This window comes from Mytilus californianus, unplaced genomic scaffold, assembly GCF_021869535.1.
Source record: "Mytilus californianus isolate M0D057914Y unplaced genomic scaffold, xbMytCali1.0.p SCAF_6, whole genome shotgun sequence".
Classification (NCBI taxonomy): Eukaryota; Metazoa; Mollusca; class Bivalvia; order Mytilida; family Mytilidae; genus Mytilus; species Mytilus californianus.
The window spans coordinates 110,152,958-110,177,947 of NW_026262712.1; the positions used below are offsets into that span (position 1 = coordinate 110,152,958).

Below are 24,990 nucleotides of genomic sequence, written 5' to 3' on the forward strand. Positions count from 1 at the left end.
AATGTTCTAACCCAAGATTTATACTGTGACATTGCAGATTACATTTATCAATTATGGACTTATGTCAATACGTTATATATGGACCGAGGAAGAAGGTCGAGTGTCAATATAATCTAACAGGTCCTTCTATTACGTATTGAATGAGTGAAAGTCTTTAATTTATTATGTATTACATATGTAACTGGTGTATTATGAAAATGGACTTTATATGATGTTATCTCTGTGTATTTTACATTGTATTTTGTAAATATTTTATTTGACCGTCAATATTATTAGTTACATAGTGTGCTAGTGACCTAATACGATATATATGGGGTGAGTAAATTTCATATTGGGTAAAAGCGAAGCTCGAATCCCCATATGGATTTTACTGACCCCATATATATCGTATTAGGTCATTAGCACACTATCTAACGAATTTATCTTACCGACTATCTTTACATGTGGTATTTAGATTAGTGGCCTATCAATTAAGAACCTATACTTCCATTGGTCTATACAAAAACAAATGCCAACAATAACAACTTGTTAGCTTGTTAGCTTGAAATGTGTTTTGTGAATTTATTTCAATAGTTCATCATCAATTTCTTCGTCTGTTGAAACCTTTGAGATTTTTCCTCAACACCGTGTTGTTTTTATAAAGGGACGTAACACCACTACTTACCGTGTATTGAAATAAGCCCCGCCTACTAACCCAATATGGAATATACACGGTCTCCACGCGGTTGCTTTTAACCAATCATATTCCTAGAAATGTATAGGCAGTAAGATAAATATATATATTACATTAGGTGTAACATTCTACTCTTTTCATTGGTTATTAAGATCACGTGATGCATAGGATATAAATAAATGGACGCAATGTTTCTATTTATATATATATTGACGGTCAATATTAAAAAATCTTGCAAAACGCGATGTTTCTATTTATAAATATATATTGAACGTCAATATAAAAAATCTTGAAAAATGCCATGTTTCTATTTATATATATATATATATATATATATTTACAAGTCTAAATTGAAAACAACGTTCAAACCTATGATTGCGTTGGATAAAAACCGCAATTTTCATACGTGTGCATGCAAAACAAATTTCTTGTTAGAGGGGTCTAAATACAGCACAAACAACATTTTCCAAAAGACCAAAACAGAGAAAAAGTATATTTTAACAAAACGCATTTGACTAACAGGTCGAACAACAAATGTTCTTAAACCCTGCTGACTGCCATAGGCGATTGCCAAATAACGGATCACCAATGTAATAAAAGGACCTTAATTATAAATTTAATACTAAACAGAAAACAATAAACTTGCGGAAAAGATGGTATACCGCAAACAAAAGGTGCAAAGGTTTTTTTACAACATATCCGGATTTCGACAATTAATGTCTCTTCAGTGATGTTAGGAATCGAAACGGTATTTGGAAAGCCATACAATTTACCTCAATTTAGGATAGACTCTTGAATTTTGAGGAGTCAAAATAGGATATATATATATATATATATATTATACAATTATAGCCTTTGTAGGAGGTCGATACAAGGATATATTGACCTGAAAGAAGTTTATTGACTGAGGACGAAGTATTGTATTGACTTCATAAATAGGCTATAATTGTTATATTATTAATTTCCGACCATACTTGTATCAAAATCGTCATTTGATTTTGTTGTAATTTTATAGATATCATATTGTCTCCTAAGACAATAACAACAGATTAGTTGTTATTTCATTTACTTTTTTGATGTTTTTTCTTTACATGTTGTGTATTTGAAGATTTTTTTTCTTCAAATAATCGATCATAGATATTTTTTTATAAAACTTTTAACAATATAATGAAATTCATTACATGACGTCACAAAGAATATCGATTTTTAGATATTCTAAAAATAACCGTGCAATATGCTTTTTGCTGTGCAATATGCTTTTTGATATCCGCCGTTTTCTCTCTACCTTTGAAAATATAGTTTAACATGTGACTATCCCTGAACGAATCAAATTAGTTAAAATGTACGAATTAATAATATATATATATATATTGACCGTCAATATTAAAAATTTTACAAAATACAATGTAAAATATACAGAAAGAATATCGAGGTCCATTTCCATAATACACTATTTACTGGACATAATTTATGTAATATATAAATTAAGGACTTTCACTCACTCAATACGTTATATATGGACCTGTTAGATTATATTGAACCTAGGATTTCGTCCCCGGTCAATATAATCTGAACAGGTCCATATATAACGTATTGACCTCGTCAAAATGCCAAAATTGATAATTAGAAACATAGCGTCCATATACTTAAACATAGAAACAAGGCTTCAGGTACATGGAGCACACTTTGAATCACATGATCGCAATAACCAATAAAAAAGAAGAATGCTACACCATATGTAATATTATACAACTACTGACTTTTGATGAGGTAAATATGTTAATTTGTTGACTTTTGAAAAACTGATATTCACTAAGACCGACAATACTTCAAACAATTACATTATGGAACAACAATTATTATTCCATATTAATATTATTTTAGTAGGTTTATCTATATGAATTGGATTTCGAATAAAACAGTAATTCACCTGGAGAAAAGTGATATTCACCGCGCTAAACGTCACGCGCTTTTACATGTAACGTTATGGTAAAATGTTTGATGTACAATTGGTTTTGGTAAATATTTGTCATTTAGTACATTGTTTTCTCTCGGAATAGGGAATAAAACAATTACTGTCTTTTGTTTCTGTAAATATGTGGTTTAATTGACTTTTGAAAAACTGATATTCACTTCGGCCGTCGGCCTCAGTGAATATCAGTTTTTCAAAAGTCAATAAAACCACATATTTACCTCATCAAAAGTCAGTAATTGTGTATTGTTCCATATTGGTATTGTTTTAGTAAGTTTTTCCATATGATTTAGATTTTGAATAAATCAGCATATTCACATGAACGAAATTGCTATTCACCGCGCTTGACATCATGTGCTTTTACGTGTATTATTATGGTAAAATGTCTGATATATATTTGGCTTTGGCAAACAAATATCGTTAAATACGTTTTTTTTCTCCCTAGACTTATATTATATTCACCGCGCTAAACGTCACGCGCTTTTACATGTAACGTTATGGTAAAATGTTTGATGTACAATTGGTTTTGGTAAATATTTGTCATTTAATACATTGTTTTCTCTCGGAATAGGGAATACAACAATTACTGTCTTTTGTTTCTGTAAATATGTGGTTTAATTGACTTTTGAAAAACTGATATTCATTGGCACTCATACCATATCTTCTTATATCTATTATAGAATGAAACAATCAATATCTTTTGTATCGGTAAATATGTTGTTTGTTTGACTTTAGAAAAACTGATATTTATTTCGGCCGTTTGCTTCAGTGGACATCAGTTTATTTCAAAACTCTGTAAGACCACACCAAGAGACAGCAATTGTATAACAATGTAAAATGTACACTCGATTTCTATGGGGATTGTGCTGCTTAATATTCATGTTTCTCTGTTTTGTGGACTGTTTTGTCTTTTCGTCGTTTTTCCTTTTGCGACCAACGGCGTTTTATATTTTTCTTCTACTATTGGTATTTTCTTCTTCACCTTCATTCTTCTATAATGATCCTACTTTCCTTGGTCGATAATAGTCATGTGTCGGGGAAAAAAACCAAATTGTCAAAATTTATGAATTATTCAAATAACTCCGATCACATTTTTAGAAGACCACAAGTCAGCAGTAAAATTATACTTGAAATTTGTCTTTTAGTTGAAAAAAAACACTTTAAAAAATGCAAAAAAACAATGCCTTATTTGGAGAACTTGCCATTGATATTTCAACTGAAAAACAGTATTACTAATAATTCGTATACAAGATGTTTATATTATTGATATTTATTTTTGCCATAAAAGTATATCAAAACTTTTTTTTATTGAAATATTTTTATGACATTACAGTAACATTAAAAAGACGCTTTTTTATTGAAGTGACTATACCTTATATACATGTACATGTACCTCCTCCTTCAGGGTGTGAAAGAAACTCAAAGTTCAAAATCTTGTTCTGTTATCTTCGCATGTCTATATACTCGTACAAATTAAAGACCCTCGTCTATAGTTATGTTTCGTTATATCTTTGGATATGTTGTCTGTGGTTATGTTTAGTTATATCTTGGCATGTGTTGTCTGTGGTTATGTTAAGTTATATCTTTGGATATGTTGTCCATGGTTTTGTTTAGTTATATCTTGGCATGTGTTGTCTGTGGTTATGTTAAGTTATATCTTTGGATATGTTGTCCATGGTTTTGTTTAGTTATATCTTGGCATGTGTTCTCTGTGGTTATGTTAAGTTCTATTTTGGCATGTGTTGTCTATGGTTATGTTTAGTTATATATTGGAATGTGTTGTCCATTGATGTGTTAAGTTATATCTTGGCATGTGTTGTCTATGTTTATGTTAAGTTATATCTTGGCATGTGTTGTCTGTGGTTATGTTAAGTTATATTTTGGCATGTGTTGTCTATGGTTATGGTTAAGTTATATATTTGAATGTTTTGTCCATGGTTATGTTAAGTTATATCTTGGCGTGTTTGGTCCATGGTTATGTTACGTTATATCTTGGCATGTGTTGTCTATGGATATCTTAAGTTATATCTTAGCATGTGTTGTCTATGGTTATGTTTAGTTATATCTTGTCATGTTTTGTCCATGGTTATGTTACGGTATATCTAGGCATGCTTTGTCTATGGTTATGTTTATTTATATGTAAGCATATTTTGTACATGGTTATGTTAAGTTATATCTTGGCATGTGTTGTCAATTTTTATGTTTAGTGATATCTTGACATATTTTGACTATGGTTATGTTTAGTTATATCTTTTCATGTATTGTCCATTGTTGTGTTTAGTTATGTCTTGGAATGTTTTGTCTATGGTTATGTTTAGTTTTATCTTGGCATGTTTTGACTATGTTTATGTTAAGTTATATCTTTGCATATGTTGTCCATTGTTGTGTTTAGTTATATCTTGGCATGTTTTGTCCATTAATGTATTTGTTGTCAATGGCATCTCTTTGTTACTATCATTTTGTTCCATTCATTCACAATTTGAAAAATATATAGAGTTAACCTGTAGATGGTTTTTTTTTAAAGATTTTAAGAAAGTAGTAAAATAACACTTGAAGAAATATTTCTTTGCAAAATGTGTTCATTCAGAATGTAATTCATTTGGGTTTTATGTTCTAAAGTGTACGCCAAAATGTTTTAAATAGCGTACATCGTTCCAAACTAATGACTCATTTGTTACAAACAATGAAAATACCCATTATGTAAAAGATTCTGAAACGGCGAATTGAAAGCTTCATTAATGAATTCTTAATCCTTTTTTACTCAGCTGCAGCAGACATAGATGTTATTGAGAGTGCCGTACAAGAAATTAACGAACAAACTTGTTTAAATTGGGTACCTCATGATAGTACGCCTGGTGTACCATACATTAAGATTATATCTGATACGTGAGTTAATATAGTACTAAATGCATATAAAGCATGATTACCAATAAATCATTTAGGAGCACAGATAACGTGCTAGTCTGAATAACGAGAATAACTTATCCTTATTGGTCGGTGTGTGTTTCTGATATTTATTTAGTACAAGACACTTCGTAGTCCATTCATATACCAAAGGCAAAACAATATTTGTTTCTTTATCTTAAAGGAAGTAAAAAGTCTTGCCTAATCAGGGACTAGATATGTATTTTTAGTATTTTTAGCTGACCGGGTTTTCTAATCACTTGGCGTCCGTCGTCGCTGTTAAATAACATGACTGACATGGCTAAAATAGAACATAGGGGTAAAATGGAAGTTTTGTCTATTATTTTGAAAACCGCTATGAATAGAGAAAATCTGACAGTGGCAGAAATGTTCAAAATGTTGAGAACTATCTGCTGTTTTTTTACATGAACATTGTAAATTTACTGAAAATTGTCAGACTACTTTTTATTGGAGTAATTGCCCTTATTTTGTTATTAATATTTGCCTATTTTTTTCAAAACTATAATAAATTATAGACAAACTTTAATGAGGAAAATTGATCTGAAAAACAAAATCTACAAATAAGTCAAATGGTTGAAATCGTCGGACGGCTCCTCTTTAGAGTTATTGCCCTTTAATGACGATTTTCCCATTTTTCTGGTGTTTTTGATTGTTATCTTGCAAAAATATTTCGTCTGAAACTAATGGGTCAAATTTGACCACACTTGGCCACAATCATTATTAGGGTATATAGTTAAAATGAGTACGAGGGCCCTGTCTGCCGACAAACATGGCCGACATGGCTGAAAATAGAACATAGGGAGTAAAATTCAATATTTGTCTTTTATCTTGAAAACTGCTATAATACATAGAGCAAATATGACAGGTACAAAAATTTTCAAAATGATGACATCAAAATTGTCAGACGACTTCTTATAGGAGTAATTGCCCTAAATGCATTTAACCAAGTTTTTGCATTTTTGCATATTACATTTATCTCAATAACTATATTAAATAGAGAGAAACTTTAAATATAAAAAATAATCAGCAAGAAAAGATTTACGAATAAGTCAGCATGAACGAAATCGTTAGTCGGATCCTTATTGAAGTTATTGCCCTTTAATGACGATTTTTCACAGTTTTTGCATTTTTGCCTATCATCTTCAAAACTATAATAATAAATTGAAACTTTGAAAAGGAAAAATGATCAGCAGGATAAGATCGTCAATTACGCCAACATAACTGAAATTGTTAGTTAACTCTTAATAGAGTTATTACCCTTTAATTATGTTTTTTTACTAAAAAGGTGGCCATTGTTGAAGATGCAGGTGAGCGACACATGCTCTTTAGAGCCTTTTGTTATAAACAGAATTGCTTTACAAGAGATTATCTAATAAATGTATAAAGAAAATCAAAAGGACCCTATATATTTGAACTGAACAAATGTGCTAAATTTTATATTGCTGTTACGGTATAAATAAGAAGATGTGATATGAGTGCCAGTGAGACAACTCTTCATCCAAGTAACAATGTATAAAAAATTAACAATTATAGGTCAAAGTACGGCCTTCAACACAGATATTCTTTGTCATTTATACAAAAAATTATTACTTTGGTTTCAAAACCACTCATTCGCAAACAATACGCAATTTTCAGTATCCAGCAGTTTAGTTGGACCAATGGAGAAGAATAAGCAGAAGAAGATAAATTGAGTTGACTTCCTGTCCGAAACTATGTAAAACTCTAAAGGTTTAAGTTTTCAGTTATTAAGATGGTTGACTTTGGTCATAGACTGATAAATTTGGATTACGTATATTTAAGAAAACAGCAGAATTGTATTTCCCTTATACAGTAAATTTTATTATCAACCATTTAAAAAACATACTTATTTGCTACAAAGAGATTTACTTGTAGCCATAATTCATATTTTTTTCTTTTACAGTGGATGTTGGTCGTACATTGGATATCTCAGCCGTACTCCACAAGATCTAAGTTTGGGAAATGGCTGTGTAAATGTAAGTTTTTTTTAATTTTTATTTAACAAAGATAGATTTATTTTGGTTCAACGTTATATAGATGATGTTCTCTCACTAAATAATTCAAAATTTGGTGACTATGTTGAACGCATCTATCCCATCGAACTTGAGATAAAGGATACAACAGATACAGATAAGTTTGCCTCATATCTTGACTTACATCTAGAAATTGACAATGATGGTTGGTTGAAAACAAAACTTTACGACAAAAGAGATGATTTCAGCTTCCCAATTGTGAACTTTCCATTTCCGCGTAGCAACATTCCAACAGCGCCTGCATACGGAGTATACATCTCCCAGTTGATACGTTATTCTAGGGCTTGCATTTCCTATCCTGATTTCCTTGATAGAGGGGTTGCTGCTCACAAGGAGGCTATCAAACCAAGATTTCCAAGTGGTGAAGTTGAAATCGTCCTTTCGTAAATTTTACGGACGCCATTACGAGTTGGTTGACCGTTATGAAATATCCGTTTCACAAATGACAACGGAAATGTTCCAATTGTCGTTACTAAAATCCCGTCCCCTTTTCCACGAATGTGACCTACCGAATTAGACTATACATTTTTTTTCGCTATGGATATTCCGTATATCGTCAAGTTATCGGAATTCCAAATAGGGACTAACTGTGCACCACTTATTGCGGACCCGTTTCTGTATTGTTATGAGTTACAATTTATGACTAAAATCAGCGAAGACCCATCGGAACAACATCTGATACAAACATTTAATAACACTTTGAGATATTCGGATGATATATTGGCTCTCAATAATGACGACTTCAGTATGTAACTAAAAAGATTTATCCTGCTTAAATAAAGCTAATACTAACAATGAACACTGCTCTTTCCTGGATCTTGATATCTATATCTTTAACGGGAAGTTTAATACCAAAATTTATGATAAAAGAGATGATTTTTCATTTCCTATTGTTAATTATCCATTTTTAGATGGTGACGTTACCTTGTCACCATTTTATGGTGTTTATATATCTCAACTTGTTCGATTCGCTCGTGTATGAAACAACGTATTTGATTTTAACGAAAGAAATCTCTGTATTACTGAAACATTATTACATCAGGGTTTTCGATATCACAAACTATTCAAATCATTTACTAAATTTTATCGTCGGTAAAAGGACACTATTCGTAAATATAAATCAACATGCAAACATCTTATACGTTCAGGTATTTCACATCCAATCTTTTATGGTAATATTCTTTACAAAGCACAAAAATTTCGGCATTCACCTCAAAAGCTAACCAAACCTTTAAACATGCTTATTCAGAAGGGATATAGTTACGATACTGTTGTCAGGTCATTGAAGATGGCATATTTTGGTATTAATATTGATTCACTCATAGGGTCTTTGCATCGGACATAAACACGTTTGTTCCAAAACCAGTTGTTGGCATGATACGGGTTATGTTCTTCTCATATATTTTATGATGGTATGATACTTAACCCCTAACGGGAGGGGTTGTGCTTGATTTTCATATGATGAAGACATAATCATTCAATCAGTTTAATTGAAGTATGGAGCTGGCATGTCAGTAACTGCTAGTAGTCCTTTGTTAATTTATGTATCATTGTCATTTTGCTCAGTTTCTTTTGTTACCTATTCTGACATCGGACTCGGACTTCTTTTAAACTGAGTTTTACTGTGCGTATTGCTGTGTGTTTGTTTATTCCACATTGGCTACAGGTATAGGGGGAGGGTTGAGATCTCACAAAACATGTTAAACCCCGCCGCATGTTTGCGCCTGTCCCAGGTCTGGAGCCACTGGCCTTTGTTAGTCTTGTATGTTTTTTAATTTTAGTTCATTTGTATGTTTTGGAGTTTAGTATGACGTCCATTTTCACTGAACTAGTACACATTTTTATTTAGGGGCCAGCTGAAGCCCGCCTCCGGGTGCAGGATTTTCTCGCTGTGTTGAAAACCCATTGGAGGCCTTCGGCTGTTTTCTGCTCTTTGGTCAGGTTGTTGTCTCTTTGACATATTCCCCATTTCCATTCTTAATTTTATTATCACTGGGTTTGTACTAATATGAGCAATACGTCGGGTGCCAGAAGTGGAGCAGGATCTGCTTACCCTTCCAGAGCACCTGAGGTCACCCCCAGTTTTTGGTGGGGTTCGTGTTGTTCAGTGTTTAGTTTTCTATGTTATGTTTTGTGTACTATTGTTTGTCTGTAGTCTTTTCTTTTTTAGCCATGACATTTTCCTTTAATTTTCGACTAATGAGTTTGAATGTCCCTTTAGTATCCTTCGCCCCTCTTTTATCAGTTTAGTCGATATGTAAAACTTGGCAGATTTATATAGATAGTGGTATAATTGTCATAACCTCATTCAGAAGATACAAATCAAGGTAATAAACAACAACTGAGTTATTCGCATGAAATACAAAATAAACGAGAACCGATACGTCGACAGGGTAAGCGTCTCCAGCTATGTATGCATCACCTGCAATACGAATCCACACTCAGTCATAATTTCACGATCGAGAACATGACACAATAGGTAAATATGCAGATCAGATGACTTTTCTGGTATTGAAAATCTAAGACCATGAAAACATTCCGCTAGTGAGTAAGGACTAAGACACATCGTAGCGCACAACCAACTTGAAATTATTACCGTAAAATTTGTGTAGTGTCGACTGCAGTCTGTCTTTATCATAACTCTGTAAGAGCAGGTTTTGTATAAGGAGCACATAATGCCAGATCAATTATGTTCTCTGTATGCCTTATACCTCTGTTTAAAGGTGTATTACTAAATAGACATACATTTGTATTGTCTTTCTAACACGTATTTCTTACAATAGACCTGTAGACCTTACCTTGAACTAAGAATTGCTCTCACACACAACAAAATAAACAAGATACTTTGCGCTGTCTTCATTGTTTGTTCTTGTAAATGATTATATGCGAATTGAATTTGCCTTAGTTATGTAATTTAAAATTGTTAATCAGTCGATTTTAATTGTAATTATTTGCCGCAACCTTCTGTTATCTAGTATGTAAGCCTTGTATATTTACGGAATATTCATGTTTCTTGTATATATATATTTGTTTATTCTCACAAACCAAATTACAAAGGTATAGAGGTAGTGACATGTACACCCTTTAGATCTTTTATAGTATCAACATTATAAGCTTATTTTTCACAAAACTTCTATTACCCGCTATTTTCAGATTTTTTTAAAATCTAAATAAATATTGACAGTATTTTTTAATACCGCTGGTTTCATGTTTACATATATATTTTTTGCCATTCATTTTCACTATTTACCATCGTTTTCTCATTAACTTATATGTCATTACGATCCAACAGACATTTTTTGAAACGAGTCCATTGTAGGGGAAATATAATGTTTGTGTCTCTAGAACTCCTTCTGTAAAGAATTTAAATAAATGGAAATGTACTGTTACATGTACGCATAAACTCTCTCGCATTAAAGAGTTCTTAACCATTCGACATCACGTCTTGTACATTTTGTCCCATCTCACACAAATTGATTTGTCAAAAACTAAAATTAAATTTTAACATCCCTTAAAGCAAAAGTACTGCCCGTTGAACCATTGATGCATATATATGTTATCGATTTACCGAACTCAAAGAAGATGGTACGATAGGAGCCATTATTTGGCCAAAGAAATTGCAAAAATAGTATATTATTGCAATGATTGTTTACCGATGTCGTCTGATAAATCGATTAGGAAGACAAAACAAGGTAACACACAAACATTGAACTCCATAAGGAGCGAGACTGGATTCATCGTCAGGGTAAGCATCTCCTACTGTGAATGCATCAACCGCCATGCGAATCAACACTTAGTCAAAATGTCACAATCAGGAATATAAGACATAACGTATCGATCAACCAAGTCATGATGGTGACCGTGAAACTTATGTTGTATCGATTCTAGTCATTCTTACCTACATCTCCTTTGGAGCAGTCCGTATATTATGAACATACACGAGCGTAACGTATCACTTGAGATAAGTAAACCCAATACGATAGAACAGAGGGTAAGTTACTGCCGGGAAATGGGAAGTTGACAATTGGAATTGAAAGTTGAAATCATCACGCTTGTCATAGAAGTCGTCCATTGGTATCAATATCGAAGAAAAGATTAATATATGAAGCAGATCATTTTGTTTTGATAGTATCTTTAATCTAAAGTTCACTAGGATAAATGAGATGCAAGCACTCACTGAAATTTAGGTTAAAGGATGACAGGACTTCAATCATATAATTATCTGAAAGTGAAAGAAACAACTTTGCATGATGTTTTTTTTTTTCTATTTGTCTATGAGAAGGTTTTGTATTCATTCTGATTCATTTGATTACAGAAACAAATCGGCTAGGATGGAAGCACAACAGGTGCCAATCGAAATATCGACTGAGTGTTGAAAGATCAATTTACACTACTCAACAAATAAAAAAAAGTTTATGCATTTTGGACAAATAAGAATAAAATCGACATTTTACAAATAGTTTTTGAATAAGTAAGCATTGATCGAAGGTCTTATACAAAACGATATTTACACATTTTTACATCTTTGCATAAGAAATCTAAAACATCTTGTTTCAAAATATAGTTCTGGGAAAGTCTGAGGGTCATATCGAAATACAAAAGACAAGTTCTCAAAGTGAGGCTGTTTGTCAGTTTTTGAAGATTTGCATGAAACACAGGAATTTCGATAATCTAAGGCTGCCTTAGACTATCAAATATTTCTGACACACAGTAATGTATTTTGAACATCTAACGGATGCTATTTGATAGATTTATATTACTTTTTCATTCAAGGACAATGCGATGCTGTATAACCGGTATATCTTTCATAATACTTTTTGGTTTACTTGTTTTCTTTAACTTCAAGTAAATGTTGTGACCTAAACATTTATTTAATAAAACTAATTATCACGGTAGTGTCAACGCAACATAAGATTATTTTACGTTGTTCAACCTCGTACTTTATTCGGCCGTTTTAACTTTTTTGATTAGAGCGTCACTGATGAGTCTTTAGTTACATAGACGAACCGCGCATCTGGCGTACAAAATTTAAACCCTGGTATATATAATGAGTGTATTCAAGGGAATTCACAGTTATACTTATTTTTTTTAAATGTATGATATATTTGCATGTACCATATTATTTCTTAAACTGAGTTGGGAAACGATTTACCTACCATTCTTATACTTTTATTTTTAGAAAGCAACAGCCGTTCACGAAATGATGCATGCCATTGGCTCTCAGCATGAGCAGGCGCGATCAGACCGTGATAATTACATGACTATTATAGAAAAGAATATACAGAGTGGTCGCGAAAGTAACTTCCAAACAAAACAAACGATGAACAATCATCCATTAGATGCAGCATCTGATATGATGTACGGGTTATATGTAAGTTTAATTAACCAGCAATATCACACACAGACAGAGCACTGCTTATCCTATAAATTTAGAAATAGATGTATCTGCTTAATTTGTAACTGATTAATTTTTATATTAAATATAAATATCTGTCATTCATATGATATTTGTTTGGGAAGTGTAACGAAAGTTTAATAAACTTGAGTATGGTCCCCGCTAAAACATTCGGGGGCATGTAGTAATCGCTTTGTCCGTTCATCTGTCCGTTCGTCCCTCCGTACATTCATATGTCCGAAACAAATGGTTTGCGGATAAAGATTTGAGTACCCTTTGCTTGATTGGAAAGACACTTTTACAGATGGGCGATATAATGATTGATTGATTGTTGGTGTTTTAACGCCACTTTCAGCACTATTACCATTTTTTGGCTGCCATTTTAATTGGCGAAGGAATACGGAGTGTCCAAAGAGACCCACTGACCTTCATTAAAAAAATGACAATCCTAGTAAGTTAGATTGAAGTCGAATTCACCTCTAACGTACGGGGTTCGGACTCACAACCCCAGTGTTAACAGGCTAGTTTTACAGTAGTTGATGAACTGCTTGGGACACTCGGCCACCGATTCCCCTGGAAAAAATATAGGAAAGGGAAAGAAGCCTCTTATTTTCAAGTTCATAGGTTAAAGTTACTGATACAAAAAGGAAATATGTAAAATCGTTTCCGTGTGGTAACTTGAGTATTCGAATCGAATAAAGGGTTTCCAGATGGTAACTAGGGCTCCCTTGTATGATTGAAATGGAACTTACACAGATGGCAGACATAGAGAAGGGGGAAAGGCCTATGAATTTGGGCGACAATAGGTCAATAGAGTTTTCCTTGCTTGATAGGAATGAAACTTATACGGATGAAAGATATAGGGATTTATATACTAAAATTGATTTTGGGGTCAACAGGTGAAAGGTCAAGATCACTGTTACTAAAATATATTCTATTAAAAAGTTGGTCTCGGTATGCTTTCTCACTATGAATAATAACCAATTTATACATGCAACAAAATAGCAACTAAAGTACATGTTCATTTGTCCCACCATGCATACATATTAATTTGAACCTTTGAAATAAATGTTCAGTTCAAGGAGTATCAGTTAGCAGTTGGGGCTTTTTACTTGTTGTTTCTAATAGGAAGAAATAATGTAATTAAAAAAAAAAAACCAACCCACTGGTATATATTACTTTATAAATGTGGTAAAAGAAACCATAACCTATCATACGATAATACCTGATTAGATATATAAATATGAAAACAGATCCAGACAAATATACAGACAGACAACATACCGAGTTAGAGGTCAAAAACCAGATGGACAAATATACAGACAGACAAACAGACAGCTCACATGTCAACAACCAGACAGACATATATACAGACAGACAAACATACAGATCACAGGTCAAAAACCAGATGGACAAATATACAGACAGACAAACAGACAGCTCACAGATCAACAACCAGACAGACATATATACAGACAGACAAACATACAGATCACAGGTCAAAAACCAGATGGACAAATATACAGACAGACAAACAGACAACTTACAGGTCAACAACCAGACAGACATATATAGAGACAGACAAACATACAGATCACAGGTCAAAAACCAGATGGACAAATATACAGACAGACAAACAGACAGCTCACAGATCAACAATCAGACAGACATATATACAGACAGACAAACATACAGATCACAGGTCAAAAACCACACGAACATATATACAAACAGACAAACAGAAAACTCACAGGTCAACAACCACACGGACATATATACAGACAGACAGATCGATCAATCGATTGATAGATAGATAGAAAAACAACTTACAAAAGATTCCACGGTTAAGATTTAGTACACCATACGTGCATTTCGTCTACATAAGGCTTAAAATTGGCAGTCGTATAAAAACAGTAGATAGCCACATTAGATAGTGTTGTATCAAATACATCATTGAAGGCGTTAGCCCGATAAGGTGCATTTGATTTACACCAAGATAGTACGGTTAATGGAAAAGCTAGTACCTTTTAGCAGTTTGATCTTATTTTACGGTAAAACATGATAAATGCATGTGTGTGTTTGAAAGATATAAGACAAAAAGCAACTCAAAAACAAAGGTAAACCAAAGTCAGTAGTCTGTCTGCATATAACATTTTGCACTAGTATTTTATTTTAGTTTTTGCACTGTAAAATGTAATTATTTGAATTCAAGACTTGAACTCTACTTTTCTAATCTATATATTAAATTTATAAATGAAAACACTCATTTGTGTTTACGAAACGTTAATAGCAAAGTGTGGTGTAGATGTGCGATGGAAAGCTCTTTGCAAATGTCAAATGGTTAAAAAGAACCCAATGTATTTTGATTTACATCTCTTCTACGTAAAGTAACGAAGAAATCAGATAACAGGTCATAAAATTATAATAAAATTGTTACTTTAAGATATGAATCAGGACAATACCTCGCGAACAACCTTTATTTATTTCCTTTTCAAAGTGTCATTATTATCATGGGAACTCTAAACAATTGGTTTTTTTACAGGATTTCTCTAATAATGGAGGCAAAACAATAAAGTTTAAAGACTGGCGTCTAGAGTTCCAGGCAGACAGTGCTACAGGCTTAATGTTCTATGATGTGGCCGATATTACTACAGCTTATACATGTACAGGTAAACTATTAAATCAGGAATGCACATGAGTTAATTATCAGTGTTGTTCGGTCACGAGTTGAACATTTTTCGATATTTTAATTCTTGGATTATTTTTTTTTTTTATTTTTTTATTTGTCAGGATGAAACATGTGAAATTACATTCTACAGTATTAGCATTCTACAGTATTATACACAAATTATAAAAATTAGGTAACACGTGTAAGATCGATCACGTCATAATGATATAATAAGATATATATATATATTACAATTGATTTTGTTAATTAAAAGCTGCTTCTAACAATTGCCACTTCTGACCCATATTTACATTTTGTGCAGGGGTTAAGAAACATACAGAGTATTTTTCTTTATATTAATCCAATATTTTAAATATTCTATCCCACCCAATTTTGTGGGCAATATATTCTTACATCTACATTTGTATATATAGTATTTAAATAGCAACACAATATTATTTACTGTTTTACTGTTGACAAAATCCTCAAACAGACCCAAAATTATTTCTTTTGCACTAAAAAGGCAAGAAAATGTCATAATTTCTAATCCAGTCTATTATGGATAGCCAGAAATTTTGTATAACATTACATTCCCAAAAAATGAGAAATTTTGTTTTCTCTGATTTCTGAAAAAAATGTACATAGTTCAGTTTCTTTTAATTTACATTTCAATAAAAATGAATTACATTGTAGAATCCTATGAACAATCTTAAAAGGGAAATTTTGTAAAAAACGAATTTCTGGTTATAATAAAAGGTATGGATTAAATCATATTCCAATCTTCATTCTGCATATTCAAATCTATTTCCCATTTATTACAGGAAAATAAAGCTAATACTTTATTATCTTCCAAAAATAATTTATAGAAATATTTACAGGGTTTTGGTTCCTTTTTAACTTTATCTACCAAACTATTTTCAATATTGTCCAATTTAGAACTACCTTATATCATACTTTTCCATACATTTGGAATTGCACTTGCCACAAAACTCTACAAAATTAGTATTGATATTATACTTTTTTTTTTTAATTCTTCATATTAGAATAATGTGTTATTATCTGACACCAGATAATTAATAAAGAATACACAATTTTCAATATATTTGATCTTCAAAATTATCTTGCCATCTACTAGTATTTTGATGTTTGGTTTCAGCCATATGAACATCAGTATTGATTTCAACTTTTACCTTATTTTGCAACTTGGAAAAAATTACCAGGATATCATGCCAAAAGGAATTGACTTGATACGCTAAATAAAGTAATCAATCTTGACTTCAGTGTAAAACTTTGTCTCCCCCAAATTTTTGTATATAACTTAGCAGCAACACTCTCCAAGGTGAGTAATTCTGTGGATCTAATAATTTTTAAACTATAGCAAAAATAGTAAATATAAGGCATCTTAAGACCACCATCACAGTGTTCGGACATTTCCACTGGTCTTTTCACTTTATCTGGTTTTCCTTTCCATGAAAAAATTGTAAAATATGTTCTGAATCTTATTCAGACCACCTTCTGGGGGCTAGGAAGGACAGTCAGAACTTGAACCAATATTGGAAGTGCTAAAGTTTTAATAACTACAACCCTTCCAATATATGTTAGTTCTCTTTAAGCCCAAATATTTAGCAATGACTTAATACTGTTTGTATTAGGTTTAAAATTACATAAAGTCTTATCCACTTAAGCAAGCTCCAGCCATATACATAATAGTCTGAACCTCCCAGAAAGATTCCAAACAAGATTTTTGTCTGGCAAAGTTTGTCCATACTACCCTTTTTTGGTGACCCAATCCATATGGCTTCAGTTTTGTCAACATTACACTTAAGTCCAGCACATTCTGAAAATCTATCAAACAAATGTTAACATTGATTCAGGGACTTTTGATCACCATCCAGGACTAAGGAAGAATAGTCGGCAAATTGAATCAAAATTTTGGATTAGTTAATCTTTTTATTACATTGACCATGGGCTCTTAAATGGAAATAAAGTAACAAATGAAAGGAACTATATCGTTTTCTATGCTTTCTTAATTGTATTGATGCAACAGCATCGACAACGTCATGATAACACCCATTGTTGAAAGATGTTATAGGAGTGAAATTATCAAATTTATGTTACATGTGAAATTATTGGGTTTTTTTTTTATTTCACTTGGAAACCACGATACTAGTAATTCATTGCAACCAATGTAATAACTATTTTATCATTTTATCCTTTTGGCATATATTGAGTTGATTTTTAATTTAATCATTGAGAGAACAGTAAAGAACTCATGGATAATAAATTTGTCTTGAATACATATATGCATAATGTTTTAGTGGTTTTTTGACGTTGAACTAGCTTTCAGTAACTGCAAATTCTCTCAGATCGGTACTTTGTGTCTTAAATCCTATTTTTATTTCTGTTGATGCCTTATCAAGTCTATTTCAACTGATCTTTACAGTTTGCTCTTATGTTGCTCTGTTTAACAACTGACCCAAGTAAGGGGAAGGTTTTGCACCCGCAATATGTTTAATCCCACCGCTTTCAGTATGTGACTGTCCCATGTCAGAAGACTGTAATTTAGTGGTGATCGTTTGTTGTTGTATATCATATTTGTTTTTCGTTTATTGTGTTCTACATAAATCAGGCCATTGGTTTTCGCGTTTGAATTGTTTTGCATTTTGCCATGTGGGGGTTTTAATGGCTTGCTTAAGTATTTTCTACCCCAGGAATAGTTTACTTTAGCTGTATTTGGCAAGACCATTTGGAAATGTTGTGTCCTAAATGTTCTTCGTTCCTTATTTGGTCTGTTTAACTTTTTGATTCGAGGGTCACAGATGAGTCTTGTTGAAGGTTGTACGATGACATATAGTTGCTAACTTGTACATAGTTTGGTCTATGGTGGATAGTTGTCTCATTGGCAATCATACCACATCTTCTTGTTTTTGTAATAATCAGTTCCGATGAAAGCTTATTCCATTTGTTCTGCAGTCTATGGTAAATATTGCATTGGGAAAATACTCGACGAGCAGTACGGATTCAATGTAGCCTCCAATTAAACACTAATTTAGGTTGGTTTTGTTTCTTTTCACAAGTTCAAATGATTAAATTTGTTTCTAATTCCACTATGAAATACTGTTTCCAGCATCTTGTGGCACATCTGCTTCACTTTCTTGTCTGCATGGAGGATTCGTTGATAAAACCTGTACATGTAAATGTCCTGACGTATTATCAGGAGAGTTTTGTGAGCAGCCAACTAACACCGGTAAGTACACAATCTGTATTTGGTAATGATTATGTAATAAAGAAAACCTGGTATCTAGTATGTTATAATGAATTCAAAAATGCAGTAGAAAACTGACGGTAAAAGTTTATAACAGGTATAAACAAACACAAAAGAAAATGACAATCGTGTTTCAGAGTCAATAGCTTAAGGTTGCAAGTTGAAATAGGGTAATGATCAATATAAGTTATGAAATTGAGCAACCAATTAAAAACCTGTGTGACCTAAATTTATGAAATACATTAATTTGATAAATCCATATGTATTAATTCCAGATTCATGTGGAGGTACCATAGACCTAGCAGCTGGTGAGACAAAAATCCTGACATCACCAAGCTACCCAAATAATTATGGTCTTGGTTTAAAATGTACATGGTTAATTAAAGTAAGTATGGATTGTGAACTTTGAAATCAGCTGAACAAGCAGTTTTCTTAAATTTATGATCAACGTAATTACGTTTTAATTGAGCATGTTAAGTTAGGTGGGTCATTTTATTTTGTAGGGAAGAGAAATCCGTCTTCTTGACATGATTAAAACACACTGAGGCTGATGGAAGGAATATTGTAAATAGTAAATTGACAGCCGATTAATGTCGGAAAAATATTTTTTAAATAATGAATTGTTTGTACTTATCATTTTTTGTCGAGTTTTTTGTGTATGTAAATTTTATTTGTCATTTGTTCTTTGTAATTTTCTTTCTTTTTTCTTTTTTGAAAACATCTACTCCAAATTCGGGAATTGGAAAGAAAATGACTGCCATGCAAATAGGAAGTTTTGGTTGCTACAAAACAAGGTTCAACCCTTCAACTTTCCTTCAAAATTGCTTTACTAAGTCAGGACATTGCAAATTGTTGTCGTTAGAATTGTTTGTAGAAATTTCCCAATAACTATCAATGCTATAGTAGTTACAATTGAATCTCTTGTTAATATACTTTGAACCTCAGTACATTCGTTAACACTTCTTAACCGAGATTTAATTTGGTTAACATCTTAAATACAGATGTGTAACGTGCTGGTTATGTGTATTGCATTATCTAACTCCCTGTTGTGTAGAAACTTATTTATTGAATATAGGATATTCTCTCTCTTTGTATTCAAATATAGGATATTTCAACTACTTATTTTTAAAATAAAAAGGGAATAATAAATCTTAAGTCGAAGAAAACAAAACCAACACCATCATGGGTATATGAAAAACGAAGAAAAGACCGACAAGAGTCTACAGAACAATACACAGAAACCCTAGTATCGAGGAACACGAATTTATTTTTATTTAAAATTTTCGATATCAAGTATTATTGAAACTTAAGTATTTTCGCTTGTCTCGAAACCTTTGCTTACACTTGAAACACACATACCTTTTCTTTCTATATGTTTAATGTGTATTCTGTGTGACAAAATGTACTCACACTTAGATTTCATTTTAATGATCTTATAAAAGTTTCCATACAAAATCCTTAAAAAGGAGAACGTGCAACAATATAGTATAATTGGACAAAGATGAATAGATAGGGCGTCAATAAATCAAAGTATTTGTTTATTAATGTTCAGTTTTTATTTCTAACTATTTTGGGGGAGGTGGGATCGGTTCTTATCTCTGACATATTAGGTTGAATTTTGACACTTTTTGCTTCCTACTTTATTCCCGGGATGGTTTATTTTTCAGAACACGAATGGATTTGGTCAAATGAATAACACTCTTTCCTTTAAAATAATTAAAGTAATACTTTCAATTCACTTTTTACGCGGTGATGTACCTTTTCAGAGAAGAATATATTTTTCATTACAAATTGGCTTTTTGTAATTTACTATTAGATCATATATATAACATTGAATATTTAATAACTCACGACCTTCTTTACATGGTTATAATCCTGCCTATGGTCACTTACAGTTTCTGATATCTTTTGAATTTCATTTATTTTGTCATCTCCGGTTTATTTGATAAATAATAGCATACACTCGGGTGGCTTAAAGGGATAATAATGATGGACGCTAATAAAAACAAGATAAATAAATCTTCATCTGTATTTAAATGTGATTTGATTTACTTATATCTTATAATCGCTGTATTATATTAGACAATGAATTGAATGTTATAAATAATTTGACAGGGGGTACCAGACAATATTATTAGAGCCACTGTTACAGATATGGAAATAAGCAATAACGACAATGCTTGTTATCACTGGATACAGATTCGTTATCATCTACTTGGCAATATGGGACCACTGTAAGTCATAAATAACCTAAGCATTCATTTGATCATATTATTGTGTAAATTTGGCATTATATTTTTTTTAAATTGTTATTTTTTCTTTTGCTTTCTTCCCATTTCGACCAACAGGTTTTTATGAACACCGTTGGTAGATTCCAAGGTCGCTCCTCCTACTCGCGCTATTATCGTAGTCAGCACGCCGATTGTCACGTTTGTCGTTCAAGAGTTGTAGTCTTTGATTGTTTGTCGTTTCTGTGTGATTACTTAAATAAAACTGCCAAAGAATTATTTTCAAATCTAATATTTAGTTATAAAATGGAGGTTAAGTTTGAATTTGAATATTTTGATAATTCCTCTTACTTCAATATAGATTCCACTAAATTCCTCTTACTTCAATATAGATTCAAATAAATTCCTCTTACTTCAATATATATTCCAATAAATTCCTCTTACTTCAATATAGATTCCACTAAATTCCTCTTACTTCAATATATATTCCACTAAATTCCTCTTACTTCAATATAGATTCCACTTAATTCCTCTTACTTCAATATAGATTCCACTAAATTCCTCTTACTTCAATATAGATTCCACTAAATTCCTCTTACTTCAATATAGATTCCACTAAATTCCTCTTACTTCAATATAGATTCCGCTTGTAATGCCTACATATTAACCGAAAAGTTTTTGGAATCACAATCGAACTGAAAGTTTAAAAGATTTTTTATTACTCATTTTATCAATACTCATACATTAACTTTCTAATCTCTGAAATACTAGAGTACTTTCATATTGTGATAATTTTGAAATCATTTAGCTTAGTGTAACACTAACTGATGGAATAATTATATTTCTAAATATTTATCACAAATCTATGAATATTTTTTTTTTATCTTGTACACAATATACCCTCATTTAACATATGTTTGGCTCCGATATTTGATAGGGATAATCCATCTTTATTTTTTTTTCGGTGTAGCTAGAAATAGAAACAAATAGTGATTCTTTTAGTTTTCAGTCAGCATAAACTCTTAACATTATCATATTAGACAGTATTTCATGTTATTACTTATTATGTATATTTCGCTATAATGAATGATCTTATTATTCTGTAGTTCATTTATACATCTTGGTATATAGGAGGGGATGGACAGGGGTAAGGGAACAGGGGAATGAGGGGACTTGAAGCGGGAGTTAGAGGCGGGAACTGGGGAGAGAGGGGCAGTAAAAATTAGAAAAATGTTTTGAACGATTTTTGCCCTGGCGTAAGGGGAGAGAAGTGAGAGTTGTGGGGCGGAGGTAGGGAAGTAGGAATCAGGAACCCGTGTCCAACCGTCATATATTATTGAAGACGATGATTGATAACTTGATAACTTTAATTGTATCCTTCTGTTATTGGAAAATAAACATATTTAAGCTGATGCCGACGGAGCCATAAAAACGACTAAATCTAATATGGGAATGAACATTCATGAATTTCTATGTACTTTGCACTCCTCAACTCGTTCTTTAAACCACACTTTCCTAAACTTTAGTAGAATGTCACGCCTATCCTAATTACATAAATTGATTGATTGTTCCTGACCTAACGTTCATTTTCCAATATTACATGCATAATAAGGACGAGAAAAAATAAATTAATAAATAGGTAGATAGATTCTGCAAGGTAGGTGGACAGTATGAAGAACTCGAAAGGTCAAACATAAATTGTTGATGTGTACATTGTATTGAAGGAGATGTGGTAGTACGGACAGTGAGAACAATGAGATCTGGGATACTACAGTAGACGAAGAAATGAATACAATGATCATCATATTTGACAGCGATGTAGGAAGTGATCAAGCAGCATCTAGAGGGTTTAGTATGACCCTTCAGTCTATTGGAACAGGTAGGTTAAAACTAAGGAAGTGAAATATCGTTTTCTAACTTTATCATTAAGTTGCGTTGCGAAGACAATTTCAGTTTAAAAAAGGTATTTTCTTATTTTTATCTGTTACAGCCATTTTTCTAAAGTTAGTCAATTTGTAAAATGACTAAATTTTCAGGCAATTTATAAAATGCCTAACTATGACAGGCATTATATAAAATGACTAAAAATACCTAGTCATTTTGTAAAATAACGGGAATTTTGAAGCAAAATTCAACAAATTGCCTGTTCCGTTTCAGAAAAAAAGATAATTATCATTGAGATGCATATGACCAAAAACACAATATCTCGCATAGAAAATAACTAATGGTTCGGTAAAACTGAGTTTATTCTTCAAAAGCCTGCAGAGAAAGTTTGGATTCTTTTTAGAGAAACTACGTTAAGAATGTATATTAGATAGTAATTTTAGGATAGTAGAAGGACAAATTATTTTTACAATATAACAAAGTTTACACACGAATTTAATAAAAAAAATCTTAGATTTAAAACAGAAGTGTGTAATATGAAGCAGAGATAAAGAAGCATGTTTTTAGGACGAGAACATATTGATAACAAATCAAAGAGGTAAGTTTTGCAATGGATTAACCAGGAGAAAGAACAACAATTTTGACAGCCTCTTGAAATCTTAGATAGGGACGGAAACGTTACCTCGAACTTATATAACCTGCACAGGCAACCGAATTCCACCTCTTCATATAGCATAGGTTTCGCCATACAAGGCCATGTTTAGCTGTTATGCAAATATATGAGTATCTTCATCTTCACTGTCAAAAGGGAATGGAATTATTGTGTCTTTGCAATCTGATGAATTAATGCAACAGTAGTTAACCATTGTTAAATAAAGGTACATCAACAGGATAAACGTCGCCTGCTATGGACGCATCACTCGACTGCCTCAGCCTGTAGATGCTCTAATAAGCAGAAAGACGTCAGTCATCCTATTCATGCTTATGTGACTTTTAATCTGATGAGAACACATGCAAAAGAGGATATTCATGTATGTGCATTTTGCGACACTGGTCAAACGTTTAGTGTTTCATTCTAAAACATATTAACAAAGCTGAATGTGTAATGGTCTGGGTTTCACCATTTATGCCAAACAATGTATTTGCAAAATAATCAGGACAAATGTGTAACAGATCCTGTCATCCAAACGTTATATGAAATAAAAAAGAATTGTCGAGCTCGGTGCTTGTTGTAATTTATATGATTCAGTAAAATGTATTTCAAATTATTATAACTCTTAAAGTGCAAGCTTTAAAATTCAGTTATTATCATAGATAAAACTGCTCTGTTGTTCGATACTTTCAGTTGCCCTGTTTTTTGTGAATATTTCATAGTATAAAATAACTCCAGGCATTTTGTAAAATCCCTTTCAATTTTTCCAGGGATTTTGTAAAATGCCTGAATAAATTAGTCAATACATAAAATATCTGAATCTTACAGGCATTTTAGAAAATGCCTAAAGTTCAGGCATTTTACAAAATGACTAAATTTAGAAAATGCCTGTAACATTTCTAAATTTAACTGCGTTTTTGCGTTTCAAAACATAGTATGAGTACATCTTATGTAAATCATAAATGTTTTCAGGTTGTGTTAATTATCCCTGTAAGTATGGCAAATGCGAAAGTCAATTAAACACAGACAGCTACACCTGTACATGCGACCAGGGATTTTCTGGAACCAACTGTGATGTATCCTCAGGTATGACATAAAGAAGAAGAGAATACTATATTATTGTTTATCTCTGTTGGGGGTTTATCAAACAGGTTCTTATAATATAAAAAGTTTCTTATTCCTTTAATAAGAATAAATCACATGTTTGATAACTCACCACATGACAATTATTTTCACAATTAGTGACTTCTTGTACCAAGAGCACCTCAGATGATGGA

The 24,990-nt window shown here is 32.1% G+C and overlaps 1 protein-coding gene across 4 annotated transcripts in view; it reads left to right on the forward strand.

Moving 5' to 3' along the window:
* Positions 1-24,990, forward strand: part of LOC127704631 (MAM and LDL-receptor class A domain-containing protein 2-like) — a 163,859-nt gene that overhangs the window by 14,074 nt on the left and 124,795 nt on the right. For all 4 annotated transcript variants that reach the window (XM_052208760.1, XM_052208757.1, XM_052208758.1 and 1 more), the window contains exons 7-15: positions 5,411-5,531; positions 7,492-7,564; positions 12,801-12,992; positions 15,559-15,685; positions 18,812-18,931; positions 19,225-19,334; positions 21,065-21,183; positions 22,902-23,056; positions 24,686-24,799. In XM_052208760.1, the coding sequence (XP_052064720.1) occupies positions 5,411-5,531; positions 7,492-7,564; positions 12,801-12,992; positions 15,559-15,685; positions 18,812-18,931; positions 19,225-19,334; positions 21,065-21,183; positions 22,902-23,056; positions 24,686-24,799 (1,131 nt within the window). The remainder of the gene's footprint in view (positions 1-5,410; positions 5,532-7,491; positions 7,565-12,800; positions 12,993-15,558; positions 15,686-18,811; positions 18,932-19,224; positions 19,335-21,064; positions 21,184-22,901; positions 23,057-24,685; positions 24,800-24,990) is intronic.